Raw genomic sequence first — 24,894 nt, 5'->3', positions numbered from 1 at the left:
TGAACTCGATTCTCTGAATAATTTCTTAATCTATTTATACCTTAGATGTTTCTTCATTTCACAGATGGGAGATGGACGTACAACAATCAGACTGAGCGCTGGGTGCAGAATTCCTCCAAGACGTATGCATGTGATCCGAACCTGGGGAGCGTCCACCCACAAAGAGACGTGCTCAGGTAGTGCAGCCTTCCATGCACCTAGTTTGCCTTATTCAGGGTACACCAGCCAATATGAACAAGCAAAGCTGCAGTGTAAAGCATATGTCTAAAGGAGCTTTTTACAAGCATCACCAACCGTCATCATGACGTCGAGAGCTGCGGAGATTACAGATTCTGGCACTCTGACTGCTAACTTGTCTGAGGTCTATAATCAGCGCAGGGAGACTTGAGCGTCTACTCACAGACTTGTGGTTCATAGGCAGGCTAGCAAGAGTTAATCTCTGCTGGGCTGCTTGTTAATCTAATTTGATTACATGCTGTGCGGGAGCCAATCACATTCGCTCCCCTCCTATCTATGCTGCCTGAACTCTTGCATTAACGGCAGCTATAGCTTCTCTATACTGGTCTGGTGAGGTATTGCGATCCAGACTTGCTGGTGGTTGTTGTGCATTATTGATTTGAATGGTTGTGCTGTTAACCATTGTTGGTTTTTTGTTGCTGCCATCCTGCTCTTGCTTTTCTCCTTAGTCTCTTACTGTTTGTAAGCACAAAAACTGGAAGACTCATTTTGATTTTGCCAGAAGACATGTGGGAGACTCTCCAAATATATGAAGGAAGGTGCTGTGGTTAGATGAGGCGAAAATTTATCTTTTTTGGCCACGAAGGTAAATGCTATGCTTGATGCCAAACTATCACAGCTCATCACCCCAAGAACACCATCCTCACAGTAAAACATAATGGTAGCAGCATCATGCAGTGGGGATGTTTTTCAGCAGCAGGGACATGAAAATGGTCCTAATTAAGGGGAAGTTAGATTGTTTAATATACATGGATATATCTTAAGCAAAACCTTTTTCAGTCTGTCACTCATTTGAGACTGGGATGGAGGTACACCTTCCAACATGACAAAGCTACTGCTAAAGCAACACTTGAGTGGTTTAAGGGGAAACATGTAAATGTATTGGAGAGACCGAGTCACAGCCCGGACCTTAATCCAATTAGGATGCTATGGTCAGACTTGAAGATTGCTTTTCATCATAGAAAACCATCTAACTTGAAGGAGCGGGAACAGTTTTGCCTTGAGAAATGGCAGTACCCTGCTGCAGTCACTATCAAGGGACAGAGCAGCTCCGGAACTGAGCATTTCCAGCCTCAGGCTGCTGGAGGTGGCACCTAGAACAGCTGATCAGTGGGGGTGCTGGGTGTCGGATCTCGGCCGATCAGATATTGATTACCTATCTTAAGGATAGACCATCAATGTTAAAGTAGTGAACAACCTTTTTAAATGGCTGTGTGTTGAGTTATTTAGAGGACACCAAATTTACACTGTTACCCAAGCTGAACACTGATTACATTACATTGTGTCAAACATGGGGGGCAGGGGGGGGACAGGGGCAGCTGCCCCCCCCAGAAGCAGGGGAACGCACCTATTATGACCTGTCTCTGTCAGGTAGCGGGTGCGTCAGGCAGCGCGGGTGGTGAGGAGAGGACAGAGCGGCATGGTGCATCGGCACCCGCCACCCACTAGTACCGCAGGGCAGGCTGAACGCTGCTCCCGCAGCCGCTCCTAGTAGGAGCTGTAAAATCCCGTCCTCAGTGCCTGCCGGCCGCTCTGTACTGCAAATCAGCACAGCGGGGACTGGACTGGAGTGATGACATTGGCATCATCACTCTGCGTCCTGTTGTGTCGAGTCCTGCAGTGTAGAGCGGTCGGCACAGTCACAAGCTGGGGAGACTGCTGGGAAGCTGAGCTGCTGCCACAAGTAAAAAAAATGTAAATATTAAATCAGACAGTCTGGGGAGCTGTTTTATATGATGGGGGGGCTGAATATTGGAGCCCTATGGTGGGCCTTATATGAGATGGACTCCCTTCTCATATACAGCCCCCCATAGGGCTCCTATCATGTGAGCCCTATGGAGGGGCTGTGTATGATATGGATGCCCTATAAGGGGCTGTATATGACATGGGAGCCCTATGGGGGTGCTGTTTATGAGATGGGAATCCTATGGGGGGCTGTATATGATATGGGAGCCCTATGGGGGTGCTGTATATGAGATGGGAATCCTATGGGGGTGCTGTATATGAGATGAGAGTCCTATGGGGGGCTTTATATATGATGGGAGTCCTATAGGGGGCTGCATATGATATGGGAGCCCTATGGGGCTGCTGTATATGAGATGGGAATCCTATGGGGGTGCTGTATATGAGATGAGAGTCCTATGGGGGGCTTTATATATGATGGGAGTCCTATAGGGGGCTGCATATGATATGGGAGCCCTATGGGGGTGCTGTATATGATATGGGAGCCCTATGAGGTGTTGTATATGACATGGGAGCCCTATGGGGGTGATGTATATGAGATGGGAGTCCTGTGGGGGGCTGTATATGAGATGGGAGTCCTATGGGGGGCTTTATATATAATGGGAGTCCTATAGGGGGCTGAATATGATATGGGAGCCCTATGGGGGTGCTGTATATGAGATGGGAATCCTATGGGGGTGCTGTATATGAGATGAGAGTCCTATGGGGGCTTTATATATGATGGGAGTCCTATAGGGGGCTGTATATGATATGGGAGCCCTATGGGGGTGCTGTATATGAGATGGGAATCCCATGGGGGTGCTGTATATGAGATGAGAGTCCTATGGGGGGCTGTATATGAGATGAGAGTCCTATGGGGGGCTGTATATGAGATGAGAGCCCTATAGGGGGCTGTATATGAGATGGGAGCGCTATGGGTGGACTGTATATGAGATGGGAGCCCTAAGGCGGGCTTTGCATGTTGCGACATCGGTAACAATGTGTTACCGACGCTGCAGCGATAGTCCCCGCCCCCATTGCAAGTTCGATATCTTGTGATTACTGCCGTAGCGAACATTATCGCTACAGCAGCTTCACATGCACTCACCTGCCCTGCGACGTCGCTCTGGCCGGCGACCCGCCTCCTTACTAAGGGGGCGGGTCGTGCGGCGTCATAGCGACGTCACACGGCAGGCAGCCAATAGAAGCGGAGGGGCGGAGATGAGCGGAACGTAAACATCGGTGGACGCAGGTAAGGAGATGTTCCTCGCTCCAGCGGCTTCGCACACAGCTGCAGCGACATTATGAAAATGTCGGACCCTACACCGATCATACGATAACGACGCTTTTGCGTTCGTTAATCGGATGTAAAAGGCTTTACACACTATGATGTCGAGAGCGACGCCGGCTGTGCGTCACTTTCAATTTTACCCCACCGACTTTGCACCTGCGATATCGTAGTGTGCAAAGCCCGCCTAAGAGGGGACTGTATATGAGATTCCGTTCTAATATTTTACAACCTGAACGACTATGGCTTGCCCCCCCTAGTTTTGATCCTGGGTACGCCCATGGTGTTAAAGTGTCAGATCTTCATTGTTACAAAAAGGACTCAGTTGCACTCTGTAGTGCTAAGATATGTGAAAAAACAAAGCAATGAAGTCTTTAAATTTTGCCAATGAACAATAAAGATTAATATCCAAAGAAGCCAGTAATGAATGCCATATAAATTTATTGTAAAATCGCTTCAAGACAATAAATATCAGCCAAAAAATCATGTATGTGGGTAAAGTGCAGAGGGGGAAAGAAAAGACCCCACATGCCCCTGGAAGGTTGTTAAACGTAAAGAGGGTGAGCCAGACTATTTATAGGCAGCAAAGTAGTAAAAGTGCAAGAGTTAGAAAACGCACTATTGCAATCAATCATGCCAGACAGGCAGCTACCGGTTAAACCACTCACCCATATTAGTATAGTACAGAACCAGGGTTGCACGTAATCTAAGAAAAAGACTGATGGCACATCCTACCTTTCTAATGTGATCAGGTGCAAACTGAACATGAAACATAATAACAAAATTGAGTCAGTTGATAGGGACCCAACAAAAATGAGGTTGCCTTCCCGTTGGCTGTTGGGCTCACATATTAGTTTGATAGGGACCAAACAAAAATGACTCTATTTCTAATTTTCGGTTGTCTCTGAGCTAGTAGGAGGAGACTATTTGCTATGATGTCTCCCCTACACTGCACTTAGGAAGATGGACTCCTACACTTATTTCTCTGTAGCACACAGACAAAAGCAGCATCAGCAGCAGCATGGAGGACATTATACAGCAGTACTGAGCTGTGTTGCTGTGAATCCAGCACTGAAGTTAAATAAATTTCAACTGGATCTGCCTGTGTCTGCCCGGAGTCTCTCTGTGCTGAGTGCTCCGCCTCACTCCTCCTCTCCTGCTTCTCTGTTTAGATTAATAGTCTCTTTAACCTGACACATCATTTAGCTGAGCTTTGACTAAGACAGATTTAAAGGGGTTCTCCAGGACAATTTTTTTTTTTTTTCTCATAGGGCAGGTAGTTCCTAACTAGCAGCCTGTTCTGCTCAGCACCGGCTCTGAGTCGTCAGGGACTGCTCTGGCTGGTGATCCTGCCGCTTCATTTGACCCCTCATCAGCAGAGCAGCTCTTCCTTTTTTGGGCTGCTCTGTCAATGGGCCTGTGATTGCCGACGTCTTGGTGATTGACAGCCGGCTCCCTGCAGTTACACAACTGTCAAACAGCGTGACATTAGCATTAACGCTCCATTAATGGAAGAGAGCAAAAAAAGCAACTGATTTTTTCAACGTCACCTCAGTAGAAATCTCAAAATTGCCGTCAGGAGCTGTCTGTGACCACTCTGAGCCAGCACCACAGGCAGATAGTTAGCAACGACTTGCCTGTAAGTTCTTAAAAAAAATAACAAAAAAATAAAATAGTTCCAGATGATGTTTTTCAAAATGGGTGATGCTTTCAGGAGGCAGGGCAGAAGGGAAAATGTGGTTCATAAATGGAGAAAGAAGCATATTCTCGCCGATAAGATATGCTACAAACGTTCTTATATTGACCCATTCTATTGATTTTTGCAAAGTTTGTTGAATGAACAGTGACAATTTAGCTTTATTTTTAACATTTGTCTTTCTTCATCAGGTTGCGATACTATGAGGATGATGGGGCCCGGCACCAAGTGGAGAGAAGATGTGACTCTGCGTTGGATAGATTAGAGGTAAGGGCCTTCTTGCATCTGATTAGGCAAACAACATAAACCAGCAATGCGATTGTAGCCAAATATCCGGACCTGCTGGTTGCACATTACTTTGCCATCAAAGATCACATTGCATGTTGCGCGTGTCTGCGATTTGGTTGCTTTTTTACAGCCAAATTCCAACTTTAAAACAGTTGCGTGACATTGCGTTGCAGACAAATCACATAAATTTGCATATAGCCCACGTCGGAGAAAATCTGTCAGGATTTCACACTCCAAAGTATTTACATGTGCATGTAGCTGTTTCAAAGACAAGTCAAGCAATACCATTACATGACCAGTACGTTCCTCCATTTCTGAGAAATCAGCGTTTGAATTGATATGTAACTGAGGCTGAACATCTATTGGTAGATCTGAAGCCTCTGTCACTCCAGCTCTATCCCTCTGCCCAGCTCCGCCGCCTCCTGCTTGACTGACAGCCTTTCTACTGTATGGCTTGAGGCAAAGAAGCCATCAATCAAGCAGAGGGAGTCGGTGATGGGCAGGAAATAGAGCTGGAGTGACGGAGGCTTTAGATCTACCATAGCCCTTCAGTCTCATTTGCATATCAATTCAAACAATGATTTCTCAGTAATGGATGAACAGAATGGCCATGTAAAGGTATTGCTGGACTTGTCTTTGAAAGAGCTACATGCACATATAAATAGTTTAGGTGCAAAAATGTGCTGACAAATTCCCTTTAAAAGGTGGAAAAGTGATCGTCACAATCATTACGATCTATCTTATTTTTGTTTTGCTTTTTAACATCAAATATTTAGTGTCACTATGGTATATAGTATAGTGTATAGTATAGTATAATACCTTGCGACCTATAGAATGCTATATCCTTTATTCTAGAATTTGAGGTGGGGACAATGAGATATATTTTTAAAAATCACATTATTTTCACTATTTTTCACCATATAAATGCCAGGGACGAGCTTTCATACCTGGCGACTTTTACTCTATGTTCTCTTTACATAACAGATATCATAGAAACTGTCTATACCTTAGTCTTTCAGTTCAGCAGAACCCAGTTTGCTGTCCCAGTACCGAGACTCGGGCATGTCATCCAGCAGCTATGAGTTGAGTCAGTACATGCCGGATCCATCAGACTCCTGGAATCCGTTACAGGATGGTGAGTATTGATGGGTTATATATTATTTATTCTATTTAATTGCCCTATAGCAATTTGACTATCAATATCCCATTAAGCATGGCCGACTGCATTGCTGCAGAGCAGCGCTCTGTTCTCGATCACTGCTTGGGACACCCCTCTGTGATGTCTATGTGTTACATGTCGCGGGCGGGGAGGGCGCTGCGCTCACCACGCTCGGGTCCGGCGCTGCTGCTGCTCGGTGGCTCGAGCGGTGGGCTGGATCCGGGGACTCAAGCGGCGCTCCTCGCCCGTGAGTGAAAGGGATGGTTTGGTTTGGGGATGTAGTCCGTGACGCCACCCACGGTTTGTGGTGGTAATTGGACACCACCGCTGCACCGGACGGGGATCCCGGGAGCGATGACAGGGGGCAGCTGAGATGTTTCTCTCCCCTCCGTGGGTAGGGGGGTTTGGTGGTCCCGGGACCCGGTGATAGCGACTGGAGGGTGGATGGCAGGAGTTGGGGAGGTGCAGGGTCGCGGGGGGGCAGTACAGTGTCAGACGGCACGGTGGTACTCACTCAGCCAGTAACGTACACGGATGGGGAGATAGGGTATGCACACCCGTGACTATGTAAGGGGAATACATGGAATAGCAGAAACTGCTGTGTGAATACTGACTTGAAAAATCCAATAGCTATATGTAAAGTGAAAATGTGAAAAATGGAATCTGCATTACTGCCATGAACATATGAATCAAGAGAAATTTAGCTACTGAATTGATCAATGCAATAGAGCCCCAACACTACGCCAAAGTATTTCTCTACGTTGGGGTCCCTAGCTTGTGTGTGTCCTCTCATGCAGTTAAAAAACTTATATATAGCCTGGGTCTCAGCTTCCCATACACGGTAAGTTTTTTAACTGCATGAGAGGACACACACAAGCTAGGGACCCCAACGTAGAGAAATACTTTGGCGTAGTGTTGGGGCTCTATTGCATTGATCAATTCAGTAGCTAAATTTCTCTTGATTCATATGTTCATGGCAGTAATGCAGATTCCATTTTTCACATTTTCACTCTTACATATAGCTATTGGATTTTTCAAGTCAGTATTCACACAGCAGTTTCTGCTATTCCATGTATTCCCCTTACATAGTCGCTGGTGTGCATACCTTATCTCCCCATAGTGATGTTTTTTTAGGTTTTTGCACCCAGTTCAGACTTAGAATGGTGTTCCAAACGTTATTCCTTATTTGTTAGTAACATACACGGAGTCTCTGGTAAAACAAACGGCTGGATGGACGGGTACCACAGACGGCTGCGGTGGTCACTCCCGGTAGGTTGGCGGTGACTGTCTCTCCCTGCACCTTTGATGTGTTTTCGGCCCCGATGGCTTCCCACCGGTGACCCGCTCCCCAGCGGTGTATGAGCCCCTTTATCCCGCAGGCGCTGGCCCTGGGAACTCTAGCTGTGGCGGTAGCTGTATTTCCTTTCACGGTTGAGTGGTTGCCTTCAGTCGGGTCTTTGCTGCTGGGAAACCCCGGAGGTTCCCGTCGCTGACGGATTTGACCGGTTTAACGGCGACTCCAAGCCTGGTCGGGGTCCGTAGGCCCTGCCGAATGGTGCTGGCTTCTCTTCGCTCCCCGGTCCGGTACCGGCGGGCCACCGCCTGACCCCGGTCCTTACGGTTGTGCGTCAATCGGCTTCGCCTGCAGACGGTTACCACCGTCTGCAAACCTTGCTGTAGGTGCCCAGGCCACGTACCCGGACACGGTCAGACTGCTCCTTTACCACTTCACTCCTTCACCCTCTCTGTCTCTCCTCTAAACTGCCTTCCTTTTCCCGCCTCCAGGACTGTGAACTCCTCGGTGGGTGGAGCCAACCGCCTGGCCCCACCCCACCTGGTGTGGACATCAGCCCCTGGAGGGAGGCAACAAAGATTTGTGTGTGACTCTGGTGTTCCTAACCGGGGTGTGGGGTGTGTTGTTGCTGTACCTTTGACGTCCTGGCTTGTCCAGGGCGCCACATTACATACGGAGTAGAAGATGTCCGTATATGACACATGTGATCAGGCCAACAGGCGTCTGACGCACTACCAAAAAACACCACAGAAAGGGGGTAACACCAGGGTCACGAAACAACAGTGGTCCCTGCTGCTAGGGAGAGGGGTGAAGAGGCACATCCTGAACACACTTCAAGCTGACTCCTGAGTTTCCTAGCGTCCCTATACAGGTTCTTTCAACCTGTCCTCGAGTAGGATACATGGGTCCTTCAGCTGGCCCTAAACTCTCACTGCCTAGACTCACCACTAAACATGGAGGGAGAGGAAAGACAGACAGGGGGAAAAAACAGAAGGATACAAAACACCAAACTTCACTGTTACACATAGACTCTAAAGTAGCAGGTGGATGGGCACAGGACAGAACCTCAGCAGATCCTTCCACCAGGCTGGCCAGAGTAGAAATTATTCTAACAGCAGCAAGGACTGCTGGGAAGGCTCCAGTATTTAACTTAAATGGGCATGGGCCCAAAGTAGTAGCAACAGCTCACCTAACCAGTTCAGAGCTGCTGGCAACAAAACCTGAAATTAACTCATGAGACCCCAAAGAAAAGGAAACTTTGTTTAAATGAGGCGTCAAGATGGAGATGGGAGGCTCCAGTCCTAAGGCTGTCACTAGTCTCAAAACAGCAGGGAGACGACCGTGACACTATGATTAATTGGGCAAATGCACAGGGTCAGGGGTGGTCCTCAAGAAGACGCCTTCCGTTTATTTATGCTATTATCTACATAGAGGAAAACGTTAAGACAATATTTTTACAAGAGAGACCTGACTGGGGTCAAAATGCATAACTAAGTTCCTCTTCTGTGGCCACCGGAGATAGGTTTTCGGAAAACTATTTGCAATCAAAGAACCCTATACTTTCCAATATAATACGCTGCTGGCAGCAGTGGTGATGAGTTGTAGATATTGGATGTGGCATTTCACATTTACTCAATCTGAAGCTTTAGTTAACAAAAGGCAACAGCATGAGTCGTCAGCTCCTGGGGCAAGGCAAGTATTTTCCGAACCGTAGGCAGTTTGCACTCCCCAAGTCCCTTCCACTAATCCAGTATTGAACCCCCTTATCCTCCAAGCACATGAAATATGAGGAAAATAATTATAGTTTGTACTTTGACCTCAGAACTTTTACTGTTTTGCCTAAAATCAAACATAAAATGTAAAAATAAGACTAGCACTATCCCTGACCCTGGATCTAAACTAACCCTAACCCCAATCCTTAATTCTAACCTAAACTCTAATTACTAGGGTTATAAAAAGACTAAAAATGTAAAAGCAGCATATAGTAATGAATGAAGATATTATTAGTAATAAGTATTATCATCTTTTATCTTCTCTGTTGCTACCGGGGCGAGGGGCGCCCATTGTGCTGCGCAACACATAGGGAAAACCTGCGAAGATTTAAAGGAAGGACCTGGCAATAGGGAGAGGGGAGAGAAGTCACCATCTCAAACTTCACAGCTGCAACTGAAACAACACCTCAGCTTCTCCAGAGACAGGCTCCTTCAAAGTTGTCAGTATAGAAGATCTATCACCGGCATGGAGTAAAGCCAGGAGTGGGTATATATAGCAGAAGAGCATGATGACAAAATGCTGAAGCTGTGATTAAGGCTATGAGTAATCTCAGCCAGAAGGGAAAGAGTCCTTAACTCCTTCAGCATCAAATGAGAGTAAATCTACTCCAATACAAGATGTAACTTACAGAGGCAACACGCTCGTGACAACAACAGTCAAAATGAATTTGTCATCGGTTGCTGTGCTCTGCCTAAACAGCAATTGAGAAGACAATGCTCAAACCATTATACCAAGTTTTGTAATTTCGGCTACTGTCTATGTAGAACGCAGCAGCCTATGATAAACTCCTTTCACTTGCTGCGCTCTGCATAGGCAGTTCCGACATGGTACTCTTTGCACTGCACCAATAAGAAGCAGTGCTTGCAGGTGTTTATAATTTGGTAGTGGGGTAGACAAAGATAGAAGGTTTGAAAAAAATGTACCCTCATAATATTTTGGTGCCTACCCTTTCATGATATGTCACATGTCACTTACTGTTTTGCCAAAAATAAGACCTTCCCCAAAAATAAGCCCTAGTGTCATGGTTCGCCTCCCCGTCCACATGGCTACGGGGCAGAGCCTTCTCCCGGGCCTCACTTCCGGAGCCTGGATGCCTTAAAAGTTGACATTTCCAGTGAACCAGCATCGGCTATAAGCTTATTGCTGCTTTGTCTGTGATTGCTGGTCCTGTGAGTGATATCCTGATCCGTCTGTTCCTGTGCCCCCGTGCCCTTGTCTGTGTTCCGTCCCCTGGTCGTCCCTCCAGTCCTCTGTCCCCTCTCCTACCTCCCCACTCGGTTGCTTCCTCTCGTACTGACCTCGGCCTGACCTTGACTCCGCTTCTGCTCTTTTCTCCGGTCCTCCTTTTGCCCGTACTGTGCTTGACCCAGCTCACCTGACTACTCCTCGCACGCCCCGCAGCTCTGCTCCCCAACTGTGCTGTACGAGAACACTGTGTATTTACTTCCTGGTTCTCATTGCTCCGTTTAGTGTCTTCTGCTGCAGAGCTCCGGCTCCCCCTGGTGGCAGCTTGACACCTAGTAGGGTTGTTTTGGCTTTTTGGAGTATGTGTAACGCCTGCCTGGATAAACAGACTCAGGGGGGATGTAATGGACACAGACTAGAGGGAAGCCCCTCACCAAGCAGGACCCCAGAACCCTGAAACCCTTTAACCCCTATACAGGGATTTGGAATTACACAAGGCCCTGGAGATCTCTACCCGTGGAAGGCTGCAGTCCGATGAGAGTAGTCGTCAGGCAGGGTCAAACCAGGAACAGCAGAACAGGGACAGAATCGGCAGGCAAAGGCGTAAACAGAAAACGTAGCAGTGGTCAGATCCGGGTCGGGCAGCGAGGTACAAAACAGCAGGCAGAAGGGTAGTCAACAACAAGCAAGTCAGCGCACAGGAAACACAAAACAAACAGCACATGAGCCAGAATCGGAACTATCTCTGGCAGAGGCCAGCAGACAGGAGGGGGAATAAGAAGGGTGTGGTGTCTTCCCATTAGCTGTAGCTGAATGATGGTACTTCAGCTGGGAGACACTCGCCACCTACAGTCAGCCAGCGGTACTGCAGATCCCAAGATAACCCAGCCCAGTGGATGATCGGAGCCTGCGATCACCGGTGCTGCTGGCATCGACTCCTCTCTCATCACCAGCACCATCCATGGCAGGAACACGGTGTCGCCTGGCGATCGGAGTAGAAGTCGCTGGAGCAGACTCTGGCGGTGACGTAACAGTATGCTTAAATATAAGTCCTACTCCAAAAATAAGCCCTAGTTGCGGTTCCTTAAGGAAGTTTCCAAGCAGCAAAATTTAAAGAATACAGCAGACCTCTTCATCAAGGCCAGCAGACACCCCCAAAAGAAAGCAGACACTTACACCCACCCCAAAAAAAAAATTGTACTTACCAGACCTCGAACAATTACAGTTGGCAAGTGCTGATAGTTGATGGGTGTCACGTTCATCTCCCTGCTTTTTGAGATCACTGACAGTCTTTGGACTGGAGCCTCTCATCTGGCTCTTTTCATTTAAATGGGCTTCATTTCTCTTAGTACTGAAATTATTAAATGTCGTTTTTTCTCTTGCAGCTTTTCCAAGCAGTTCCTAGCTGTGTGTTTCAGCTGCACTTACTTTGTTGTCATGCCCTTCAGGCTTAAATAGTGGTGTTACCCAGCAATCCCTGCTGAAGATACAAAGTCTTTTGGTCTCTGGCCGCCTTGGAGGAAGGTGCTGCTGTGGAAGTTTCCTGTTCTTAGGCTTTATCCTTTTTGGTTGCTTTTTCCTCCTGTTTGTCTTTACTTACCTTGTGTCTTGTTAGTGCAGCGGTGAGGTCTAGTGAACCCCACCTGCCCTTCACTAGTCAGGGCATCTATAGGATCTTTTGAGGGTTTTAGGTTCCTGCTTGGCGACAGTTGCGGAGACTGTATAGGGACTGGCTAGGAGAGGAATGACAGCTGCATCTGAGTATAGGAGGTGTCCCGCCAACCCCTCTCACTAGTTTCAGGGCCTCTTGCTGTTATTGTATCCTCAGTGCCCTCTTTTGTTGTGTTTTTTGTTGTGCAACGCACGTACGTCTGAACACCCCCGCCATGCTTTCTACACCAGGCAAATGTGATAATGGGCACTCACACAGAGATCTGCATCGCTGTCCCTCGCAGTTCCAGCTGCATTGCACTGTAGCTCTCACAAACAGATTGGGTAAAGGCCGCTTTACACGCAACGACATCGCTAACGAGATGTTGTTGGGGTCACGGAATTCGTGACGCACATCAGGCCTCGTTAGCTACGTCGTTGCGTGTGAAACGCAGAAACGACCGTTAACGATCAAAATTACTTACCTAATCATTGATCGTTGACGGGTCGTTCTAATCCCAATTATAGTTGCTGTTGCAGGATGCAGATTGTTCGTCATTCCTGCTGCAGCACACATCGCTATATGTGACATCGCAGGAATGAGGAACATCACCATACCTGCAGCCGCCCGCAATGAGGAAGGAAGGAGGTGGGTGGGATGTTCGGCCCGCTCATCTCCGCCCCTCCGCTTCTATTGGGCGGCCGCTTAGTGGCATTGCTGTGACGCTGAACGAACCGCCCCCTTAGAAAGCAGGCGGTTCGCCGGCAACAGCGGCGTTGCTAGGCAGGTAAGTATGTGTGACGGGTGTAAGCGATGTTGTGCGCCACGGGCAGCAGTTTGCCAGTGACTCACAAACGACGGGGGCGGGTACGCTCTCTAGCAATATCAATACCGATATCGCTGCGTGTAAAGTGCCCTTAAGAGTATCACTCCACAAAAGTGGTTGGCTTCCAGTCACCAGGGGGAGCCAACCATTGTAGCACGCAGGGGGACCTGACAGTGATGCAGGTTTGTATGTGAGAGCCCATTCGCTATCTAGCTATAATTATTTGGGGTCTGGTAAGTGCGATTCTTTTAAGGGGTGTCTGCTTTCTTTTGGGGGTAAACTTTAAGTGTAGAAGCTGGACTTAAGCCTTTTTAGTAAAATTATATACAGTGGAACCTTGCTTAACGAGTAACCCAGTTAGCGAGTATTTCGCGTAACGAGCAAAGCTTGCTGTAAATTTGTAACTCGGTTTACGAGCAAGCTTTGCTGTACGAGCAAAATACTCACCGCACACACTTCCGGTTAAGCGAACTACAAGAACCATGAACGGAAGGTACACTTATTATGCTCACCTTACCTTCCATTCCATCGCCGGCCTCATAGTTCTTGTAGTTCGCTGCTACAGGATGTGTATCGGGTAAACATCGCGACGAGGGAGGAACTTCCCCTGTCAGCCGCTACTCAAAGGCAGCACGCTGGCCAATCAGAGGCAAGTGGCTCCTGCCTTTGACGTCAGCGTGCTGGGAGCGGATGGTCCGGCATCGGTCGCGATGGTTACCCGATACACATCCTGTATGGGCGAACTACATGTTCCAGGAGGCCGGCGAGGGAGCGGAAGGTAAGGTGAGCATAATATGTGTGTTTCTGCGTGTTTGTGCATGTTGTGCGTGTTTGTACGTGTGTGGAATAGCATAATAGGGGACCAGGATGGGACATTTAACAAGTTGTGGAACGAATTGTCTGCATTGCAATGATTTCCTATGGGAAATCTTGCTCTGCTGAATGAGTAACTTGGTTAACAAGCACAATCCCAGAACAGATTGTTCTCGTTAACCAAGGTTCCACTGTATCTCATTCAGAGTAAGCATTCCACTATGTAGAATATGTACAGTATGTATAATAAAACAAATTACTTGGTAAACAAGATTCTAGCCACGGTCGCCCGATGTATCTCCCGTGCTCCGAATAGGACACTTGAATTCCGTCTGAACTATGTGTAGCACCCCTGCGGTACCATGTGCCACAAATGTAACCCGTGGAAACCCAAAACCCCAGAATATCCGTGTCAGCAAACACACCAGCACCTGCAGGCCACATTCACAACCCCAACACCAAACTGGGAGACTGCTTAGTAACAGGTAAAAGGGGAGGGTGCTGACTGGATGTAGCCACCCAATCTGTAGGGAGAGACCCAGCGAGGGGGAGTGGTCAGTTGGGAAGTTGGCGGGAGGAAGTAGTAGTTAGTTGAGAGAAGTAGTGAGTTGAGGGAAGAGTGAAGTGAGGAAAGGAGGAGAGGAGTAGAAAGTGGAAAGTACAGAGAATGACCTGAAGAACCACCGGAGTGCTGTAACAGGAGTGAGAACTGTGGAGTTTGGAACGGGACTCCAGGCATCGTGTTGTTACCTGTGAAAGCAGCAGACTCTAGGGACCACGGGATGCCTATGGAAGTCCGGAACCAAGGCTCACAGGACTCAGCACAAGGCGGGGTGCAGACCCTAGAACAGTGGGACACTTTATGGTCAGCTGTTAACTCTGCCGGGGAAGAAGATCTCCAAGGTCCATCGCCAACCCAAAAAAGTCTGAAGCACAAGCAGCAAAGAAAGGACCGGGGACTGAACCCCCTAAATAGTCCAGGTAGCCTGCATTAGGGCCAAGACTGAAAAGAAGGGACTCCCGAGTAGCTACAGGCCACAGGAGTCCAATCACAATGAGTGTGCACGGAGGACAGCCATTCCAGGTCCAGCTGGCACGGAGAACAAGGGGAGTGGGTACACCTGGAACCCATGGTTCAAGAACCAAAGTAAACAAGGCAAGTGGAATCTGCAATTACTGGTATGGACTGTTTCCTTGACGGTGTGCACTCACATAGACTGTTCCCCATTACTACCCCCATCATTCACTTCTGGGGCCTGTCCCTGCTTGCGGAGGGCTCTTTACATCCAGGCTGCATCACTCCATCATCCCCAGCAGAAACCTGCAGCGGCGGCCCCAAATTACCTGGCGTAATCGAAAATTCGTTAATTATTTTTATTTTTCCCTTTTTCTTTTATTTCACCAAAGATCCCCCCTTTCTTTTCTGAGGGACGGCACCCCGAGGGTCACGGTACCGGGCCGCGACCACGACTGACCCCCATGGCGCACCATTACCCCGGCACCGAGCACCTCACGGCCCTGGGCGCGTCACATATGCTTATAAGGCTTTTATACAAAAAGAAAAAAAAAATCTCCTAAACTTCAGCTCTGTAAAAGGACCCGAGCTGTTTCATAGAATTAAAAACAGCTAAGTGGTGTTTAATAAAAGTTTAAAATGCAATATCATTCCAAGTGAAAGACATCAAACAACATTTAATTATGGAAATTAAAAAACCCAGACTATTGAGCAACATATCACAAAGCCAAGAAGGAAGCGCTAGATCTCCCCTTTAATCATTACCGTTCCTCTCACATTTCTGTAATACCCAAAAGGCCTTTGCTGCTGAATTATTATACAAATTACCCAACATGCCATCCTTTTAATGAAACCGTCACAAGTCTCGCCTTTTATCTGTGCCCGTCTCAGGTTCTCACAGTAAAAGCCAAGTTTAATCTAAGCAATCCAGGGCTGGACAAAGCAATTTATGTTCTAGTAGTCAATGCCCGGCCAATACCATTCATTGCGGATTTAATAAATGAGGATAGCGGTTATATTGGCACCATGGTGCGGTTTTACACATTAACTATACATAGCTGCCTGGTTCTTATGACGGTATAATAGAGATTTGATATTTTTTTTTCCTCCTTTATTATTTAGATCGTTGCAGTTTGCTGATAGTTCACTATGTTTGATCCATATGTACTTTATTTTTTTTTTTTATTTTATTTTTTTAATTATATTTATTTATTTTTTTCATCTCTTTAAAGACACCTTGGAGCAAACTCCGCAACCAACCGCTCCGATGAAGTTCTCCTTGCCCCATGTCACCGTGTGCTTTGGAGCCCGGGGGCAATTGATAAGGGTTTGCCCTAACTTTCCCGATGAGGGTCAACCAGCACTTGTGGAGATTCACAGCACAGAGGTAACTGAAATAACATCAGAGGGCACAGATCAATAGGTTATGAATGTTTCCTTGTTATAGATCCTATATACACAGCTGTATATGTTTAGCGGCATTGATGGATTACTCTGAGGTAGGCCGGCGTCACACGGGACGATCTATCGTGTGATGGCACGAGCGATCGCACCCGCCCCCGTCGTTTGTGCATCACGGGCAATTTGTTGCCCGTGTCGCACAAAGTCATTTACCCCGTCACACATACTTACCTCCTGAACGACCTCGCTGTGGCCGGCGAACATCCTCTTTCTGAAGGGGGTGGGATGTTCGGCGTCACAGTGACATCACACAGCGGCCGGCCAATAGAAGCGGAGGGGCGGAGATGAGCGGGACGTAACATCCCACCTCCTTCCTTCCGCATTGCCGGCGGGACGCAGGTAAGCTGTGTTCGTCGTTCCCGGGGTGTCACACGGAGCGATGTGTGCTGCCCCGGGAACGATGAACAACCGGCGCGCAGAAGGAGGAACGACTTTATGAAAATGAACGACGTGTCAACGAGCAACGATAAGGTGAGTATTTTTGCTCGTTCACTGTCGTTCGTAGCTGTCACACGCTACGATGTCTCTAACGATGCCGGATGTGCGTCACAGAATCCGTGACCCCGATGACATATCGCTCGATATATCGTAGCATGTGACGCCGCCCTTACTGTCATTGGGATTTGCCAGATTTTAAGGGATGATCTGGAAAAATATTTTTTATTTTAAATTAAATTTTAGTGTTACCAATAATGATCTTTGTAATGTATGTGTATTATAAAATCTGGAGTATTTTGCCATTTCTGTGTCTGTACTCCCTTTATTCCCAGCACAGAAGGAAGCAGGTCCTGTGTTGAGAAGTTAGTGCAGCATATGACCTGTCTCCTTAGGGCTTAGGGCTCCCCCCCTCCACAGCACAGTTCAGTCCTGCTCTCGCGCAGCATATGACCCGCCTCCTTAGGGCTCCACCCCTCCACAGCACAGTTCAGTCCTGCTCTTGTCCAGCATATGACCCACCTCCTTAGGGTTCCACAGCACAGTTCAGTCCTGCTCTCATGCAGCATATGACCCGCCTCCTTAGGGCTCCGCCCCCTCCACAGCCCAGTTCAGTCCTGTTCTTCTGCAGCATATGACCCACCTCCTTAGGGCTGCACCCCCTCCACAGCACAGTTCAGTCCTGCTCTTGTGCAGCATATGACCCGCCTCCTTAGGGCTCCCCCCCTCCACAGCACAGTTCAGTCCTGCTCTCATGCAGCATATGACCCGCCTCCTTAGGGCTCCCCCCTCCACAGCACAGTTCATTCCTGCTCTCATGCAGCATATGACCCGCCTCCTTAGGGCTCCACCCCCTCCACAGCACAGTTCAGTCCTGTTCTTGTGCAGCATATGACCCGCTTCCTTAGGGCTCCACCCCCTCCACAGCACAGTTCAGTCCTGCTCTTGTGCAGCATATGACCCGCCTCCTTAGGGCTCCACCCCTCCACAGCACAGTTCAGTCCTGCTCTAGTGCAGCATATGACCCGCCTCCTTAGGGCTCCCCCCTCCACAGCACAGTTCAGTCCTGCTCTTGTCCAGCATATGACCCGCCTCCTTAGGGCTCCCCCTCCACAGCACAGTTCAGTCCTGCTCTCTGCATCATATGACCCGCCTCCTTAGGGCTCCACCCCTCCACAGCACAGTTCAGTCCTGCTCTTGTCCAGCATATGACCCGCCTCCTTAGGGTTCCACAGCACAGTTCAGTCCTGCCGTCATGCAGCATATGACCCACTTCCTTAAGGCTCCACCCCCTCCACAGCACAGTTCAGTCCTGCTCTCATGCAGCATATGACCGCCTCCTTAGGGCTCCACCCCCTCCACAGCACAGTTCAGTCCTGCTCTCGTGCAGCATCTGACCGCCTCCTTAGGGCTCCCCCCCTCCACAGCACAGTTCAGTCCTGCTCTCTGCATCATATGACCCGCCTCCTTAGGGCTCCACCCCTCCACAGCACAGTTCAGTCCTGCTCTTGTCCAGCATATGACCCGCCTCCTTAGGGTTCCACAGCACAGTTCAGTCCTGCCGTCATGCAGCATATGACCCACTTCCTTAAGGCTCCACCCCCTCCACAGCACAGTTCAGTCCTGCTCTCATGCAGCATATGACCGCCTCCTTAGGGATCCACCCCCTCCACAGCACAGTTCAGTCCTGCTCTCGTGCAGCATATGACCGCCTCCTTAGGGCTCCCCCCCTCCACAGCACAGTTCAGTCCTGCTCTTGTCCAGCATATGACCCACCTCCTTAGGGCTCCCCCCCTCCACAGCACAGTTCAGTCCTGCTCTCGTGCAGCATATGACCCGCCTCCTTAGGGCTCCACCCCCTCCACAGCATAGTTCAGTACTGCTCTCTGCAGCATATGACCGCCTCCTTAGGGCTCCACCCACTCCACAGCATAGTTCAGTACTGCTCTCTGCAGCATATGACCGCCTCCTTAGGGCTCCACCCCCTCCACAGCATAGTTCAGTACTGCTCTCGTGCAGCATATGACCGCCTCCTTAGGGCTCCCCCCTCCACAGCACAGTTCAGTCCTGCTCTTGTCCAGCATATGACCCACCTCCTTAGGGCTCCCCCCCTCCACAGCACAGTTCAGTCCTGCTCTCGTGCAGCATATGACCCGCCTCCTTAGGGCTCCACCCCCTCCACAGCATAGTTCAGTACTGCTCTCTGCAGCATATGACCGCCTCCTTAGGGCTCCACCCACTCCACAGCATAGTTCAGTACTGCTCTCTGCAGCATATGACCGCCTCCTTAGGGCTCCACCCCCTCCACAGCATAGTTCAGTCCTGCTCTCTGCAGCATATGACCGCCTCCTTAGGGCTCCACCCACTCCACAGCATAGTTCAGTACTGCTCTCTGCAGCATATGACCGCCTCCTTAGGGCTCCCCCCCTCCACAGCACATTTCAGTCCTGCTCTCTGCAGCATATGACCGCCTCCTTAGGGCTCCACCCCCTCCACAGCATAGTTCAGTCCTGCTCTCTGCAGCATATGACAGCCTCCTTAGGGCTCCACCCACTCCACAGCATAGTTCAGTACTGCTCTCTGCAGCATATGACCGCCTCCTTAGGGCTCCCCCCCTCCACAGCACAGTTCAGTCCTGCTCTCGTGCAGCATATGACCCGCCTCCTTAGGGCTCCACCCCCTCCACAGCATAGTTCAGTACTGCTCTCTGCAGCATATGACCGCCTCCTTAGGGCTCCACCCACTCCACAGCATAGTTCAGTACTGCTCTCTTCAGCATATGACCGCCTCCTTAGGGCTCCACCCCCTCCACAGCATAGTTCAGTCCTGCTCTCTGCAGCATATGACCGCCTCCTTAGGGCTCCACCCACTCCACAGCATAGTTCAGTACTGCTCTCTGCAGCATATGACCGCCTCCTTAGGGCTCCCCCCCTCCACAGCACAGTTCAGTCCTGCTCTCTGCAGCATATGACCGCCTCCTTAGGGCTCCACCCCCTCCACAGCATAGTTCAGTCCTGCTCTCTGCAGCATATGACCGCCTCCTTAGGGCTCCCCCCCTCCACAGCACAGTTCAGTCCTGCTCTCTGCAGCATATGACCGCCTCCTTAGGGCTCCACCCCCTCCACAGCATAGTTCAGTCCTGCTCTCTGCAGCATATGACCGCCTCCTTAGGGCTCCCCCCCTCCACAGCACAGTTCAGTCCTGCTCTCTGCAGCATATGACCGCCTCCTTAGGGCTCCCCCCCTCCACAGCACAGTTCAGTCCTGCTCTCTGCAGCATATGACCACCTCCTTAGGGCTCCACCCACTCCACAGCATAGTTCAGTACTGCTCTCTGCAGCATATGACCGCCTCCTTAGGGCTTCCCCCCTCCACAGCACAGTTCAGTCCTGCTCTCTGCAGCATATGACCGCCTCCTTAGGGCTCCACCCCCTCCACAGCATAGTTCAGTCCTGCTCTCTGCAGCATATGACCGCCTCCTTAGGGCTCCACCCCCTCCACAGCATAGTTCAGTACTGCTCTCTGCAGCATATGACCGCCTCCTTAGGGCTTCACCCCCTCCACAGCATAGTTCAGTACTGCTCTCTGCAGCATATGACCACCTCCTTAGGGCTCCACCCCCTCCACAGCATAGTTCAGTACTGCTCTCTGCAGCATATGACCGCCTCCTTAGGGCTCCACCCACTCCACAGCATAGTTCAGTACTGCTCTCTGCAGCATATGACCGCCTCCTTAGGGCTCCCCCCCTCCACAGCACAGTTCAGTCCTGCTCTCTGCAGCATATGACCGCCTCCTTAGGGCTCCACCCCCTCCACAGCATAGTTCAGTCCTGCTCTCTGCAGCATATGACCGCCTCCTTAGGGCTCCCCCCCTCCACAGCACAGTTCAGTCCTGCTCTCTGCAGCATATGACCGCCTCCTTAGGGCTCCACCCCCTCCACAGCATAGTTCAGTCCTGCTCTCTGCAGCATATGACCGCCTCCTTAGGGCTCCCCCCCTCCACAGCACAGTTCAGTCCTGCTCTCTGCAGCATATGACCGCCTCCTTAGGGCTCCCCCCCTCCACAGCACAGTTCAGTCCTGCTCTCTGCAGCATATGACCACCTCCTTAGGGCTCCACCCACTCCACAGCATAGTTCAGTACTGCTCTCTGCAGCATATGACCGCCTCCTTAGGGCTTCCCCCCTCCACAGCACAGTTCAGTCCTGCTCTCTGCAGCATATGACCGCCTCCTTAGGGCTCCACCCCCTCCACAGCATAGTTCAGTCCTGCTCTCTGCAGCATATGACCGCCTCCTTAGGGCTCCACCCCCTCCACAGCATAGTTCAGTACTGCTCTCTGCAGCATATGACCGCCTCCTTAGGGCTTCACCCCCTCCACAGCATAGTTCAGTACTGCTCTCTGCAGCATATGACCACCTCCTTAGGGCTCCACCCCCTCCACAGCATAGTTCAGTACTGCTCTCTGCAGCATATGACCCGCCTCCTTAGGGCTCCACCCCCTCCACAGCATAGTTCAGTACTGCTCTCTGCAGCATATGACCGCCTCCTTAGGGCTCCACCCACTCCACAGCATAGTTCAGTACTGCTCTCTGCAGCATATGACCGCCTCCTTAGGGCTTCCCCCCTCCACAGCACAGTTCAGTCCTGCTCTCTGCAGCATATGACCACCTCCTTAGGGCTCCACCCCCTCCACAGCATAGTTCAGTACTGCTCTCTGCAGCATATGACCCGCCTCCTTAGGGCTCCACCCCCTCCACAGCATAGTTCAGTACTGCTCTCTGCAGCATATGACCGCCTCCTTAGGGCTCCACCCACTCCACAGCATAGTTCAGTACTGCTCTCGTTCAGCATATGACCGCCTCCTTAGGGCTTCACCCCCTCCACAGCATAGTTCAGTACTGCTCTCGTGCAGCATATGACCGCCTCCTTAGGGCTCCCCCCCTCCACAGCATAGTTCAGTACTGCTCTCGTGCAGCATATGACCGCCTCCTTAGGGCTCCACCCCCTCCACAGCATAGTTCAGTACTGCTCTCGTGCAGCATATGACCGCCTCCTTAGGGCTCCACCCCCTCCACAGCATAGTTCAGTACTGCTCTCGTGCAGCATATGACCGCCTCCTTAGGGCTCCACCCCCTCCACAGCATAGTTCAGTACTGCTCTCTGCAGCATATGACTGCCTCCTTAGGGCTCCACCCCCTCCACAGCATAGTTCAGTACTGCTCTCGTGCAGCATATGACCGCCTCCTTAGGGCTCCACCCCCTCCACAGCATAGTTCAGTACTGCTCTCGTGCAGCATATGACTGCCTCCTTAGGGCTCCAAACCCTCCGCAGCATAGTTCAGTACTGCTCTCATGCAGCATATGACCGCCTCCTTAGGGCTCCAAACCCTCCACAGTACAGTTCGGTTCTCCTCCCATTCTTCTTGTTCCACCCCTGTACTCACATGACTGCCTTCCGGCTGTGACCACTGCTGGTTCATTGTCATTTTTTTACATATCCCACAAAATATTAATTCTACCTCATGTTCTCTTGTTATTACTTGTTAATTCTTTGTTGGGCCACCCCTCTGTTATTCCTCCTGGAAATGTATGAACACTTTGTTTATGGGTCATTCTATTCTACTACTCAAATGGTTGAGTCCCTACACTCTGTAATACATGTCCCATACAGTGGTGAGAGTGCCCAGTGAAATCCCCAAAGTGAGAAAGAAAATTGGCACACCATTTTTTTTAAATTAAAGTTTCAGGAGGAATAACAGAGGTGCTCCAAGATTTTTGTTTCATGTGTATGGTGGATCCTGTATTATCGTCTATATAGAGACGTTATTAGTTATGTACAGGAGGGGGAGAAGGTGAGCTGTGATGTCATCTATTGTGATTGGTGGATCCTGTGCCATCAGCTGTGTATAGAGGTGTTATCAATCATTGTACAGAGGAGGAGGTGAGCTGTGATATCAACCAATGTGTTTGACGGATCCTGTGTTATCTGTATAAATGTGTTATCTGTCCATATACAGGAGGAGGTGATCTGTGAGCATCATCTATTGTGAATGGTAGATCCTGTGTTATCTACTGTATATAAAGGTGTTATCAGTCATTGTACAGGAGGGGGAAGAGGTGCGCTGTGACATAACTTATTGTGAATGGTGGATCCTGTGTTATCTACTGTACAGTATATAGAAGTGTTATCAGTCATTGTACAGAAGGAGGAGGTGCGCTGTGACATCACCTATTGTGAATGCTGGATCCTGTGTTATCTAATGTACATTTAGGTGTTATCACTCATTGTACACGAGGAGGAGGAGATGACCTGTGACAGCACCTATTGTGAATGGTGGCTCCTGTGTTGTCACTCATTGTAAAGGAGGGGGAGGAGGTGAACTGTGAAATCTATCGTGAATGATGGATATTGTGTTATCTACTGTTTATTGAGGTGTTATCAGTCATTGTAGAGGAGGAGGAGGAGGTGGAGAGCTGTGACATCATCTATTGTGAATGAGGAGTCCTATGTTATCAGTCTTTCTACAGAGAGGGGAGGAGGTGAGCTGTGCCATTATCTACTGTGATTGGTGCATCCTGTGTTATCTACTGTGTGTTAAGGTGTTAGAAATCACTATAATTTGGCCTGTAATGATATTGACATGGTATTAAGAAATCTCCTGAAATTTGATTTTGGAAAATCCACTTGATTTTGCTCTGCAGATTCAATTCCGTCTTTTGACACGTGAGGTGAATCTGAGGCCTGTGATTGGCTGCATGTAATCATGTGAGGGGATAATACACGTCATGACATGCGTCACAGTCTCGTATAACTGAGTGATGCCAATCACAGATCTCATATTGACCTCATGCATTGGAATTGTGGGAGAACAGAAGGTCAGAAGAATATCAGAGAGAACTATAGTGGTGACAATGTAAGGACGGATGAAGAAAGTTGCCTATTAGGCTGGGACTATGTGTGCAGAGCATACCGCCAATCAATGTAGCAAAGAGTGATTACAGCCACACACGGCAGTGACTGGTGATTGTACTGTTCCCTGCATTGCTATTGTGGAGGTGGCACTGAGCTATAGCTTGTTTGTTCAAACGTAATAAGAATATCTGTGTATATAAATAATCAAAATATAGATGTAGTTGTATAATAATCTGTCTGTCTATGTAGCCATCGCATAGACCCATAATATAATTTTAAGTTGTATAGCCATGAAGAAGTTAACCAAAGATAATGAAGCCAGAATGTGAAGCTGCAAAAGTGTTATCAGTAATGTTCACACAGAAGGAATGTACGGGATGCAGGCAATGTGCTGTGAGAAATTACGGAGTAAAAGTACTCCCTGTTCAGCTTCAAGGTTATTCATGCTTACTGTATAATTGGATCTATTGAATACACAAGTCAGTTGGTGATGCTGGCTCAAGGAGAACATGTCTCATGTATTCATTGTCTCATATATTAATATCGGCTCTGATATATATAGCTAATACGGCACCGTCTCTGGATTCCCTGTAAGAAGATACCATTAGCAGTCTTCTACCATTAGCAGTCCAACCAAAATTCCTCCCTTGACACTCTGATTGAAAGTAAGCAGATGCAGGGAGGCTATAACTTTATTTTCTCCCTGTAGCTGCACTTCCAGGAAACCCACCGGACATGGTTTAGTCAGTAATGACCTGCAGATTACCACCTATCTTTTTCTCTGTAGGGAATCCTTCAGATGCAAATCCTCCTATTTTAATTATGCACAAAGTATATAAAAATTCTGACTCAACGGCAATATTAAGTTGGGTTCTATTAAAGAGCTTATAAGCATTAACTAAGGGTTAAAAGTCATGAAAATGCCCCAATAATTCTCCTCTCTTAGGATCTTTATTGCTTTGAGTTATATAGATGTCATGTTAAGATAAATTCTTTAATGGAAGAAGGTGGTATCATCTCTTAACAGCCCATTAAACATATCCTGCTTGTACTTAACCCCTCAAAGTTAGAAACTAAGGTCATATTTACATAGTATTATACAGTCTGCCGATGCTCACACTGCATATTTTTACTGGTGA

The 24,894-nt window shown here is 48.9% G+C and overlaps 1 protein-coding gene across 3 annotated transcripts in view; it reads left to right on the top strand.

The window, feature by feature from the left end:
* SEC16B (SEC16 homolog B, endoplasmic reticulum export factor) overlaps positions 1–24,894 on the top strand; it is a 276,625-nt gene that overhangs the window by 31,102 nt on the left and 220,629 nt on the right. For all 3 annotated transcript variants that reach the window (XR_012724949.1, XM_075320161.1, XM_075320162.1), the window contains exons 5-8: positions 65–176; positions 5,135–5,210; positions 6,243–6,366; positions 16,180–16,334. Coding sequence is in view for 2 of the 3 variants with exons in the window: in XM_075320161.1 (XP_075176276.1) it covers positions 65–176; positions 5,135–5,210; positions 6,243–6,366; positions 16,180–16,334 (467 nt within the window). In the remaining variant the exon portion in view is untranslated. The remainder of the gene's footprint in view (positions 1–64; positions 177–5,134; positions 5,211–6,242; positions 6,367–16,179; positions 16,335–24,894) is intronic.

Source organism: Anomaloglossus baeobatrachus, chromosome 8 (genome assembly GCF_048569485.1).
Source record: "Anomaloglossus baeobatrachus isolate aAnoBae1 chromosome 8, aAnoBae1.hap1, whole genome shotgun sequence".
Classification (NCBI taxonomy): Eukaryota; Metazoa; Chordata; class Amphibia; order Anura; family Aromobatidae; genus Anomaloglossus; species Anomaloglossus baeobatrachus.
Note: the sequence above shows the minus strand (reverse complement) of the source record. Positions and strands in the feature narration are given on the sequence as shown.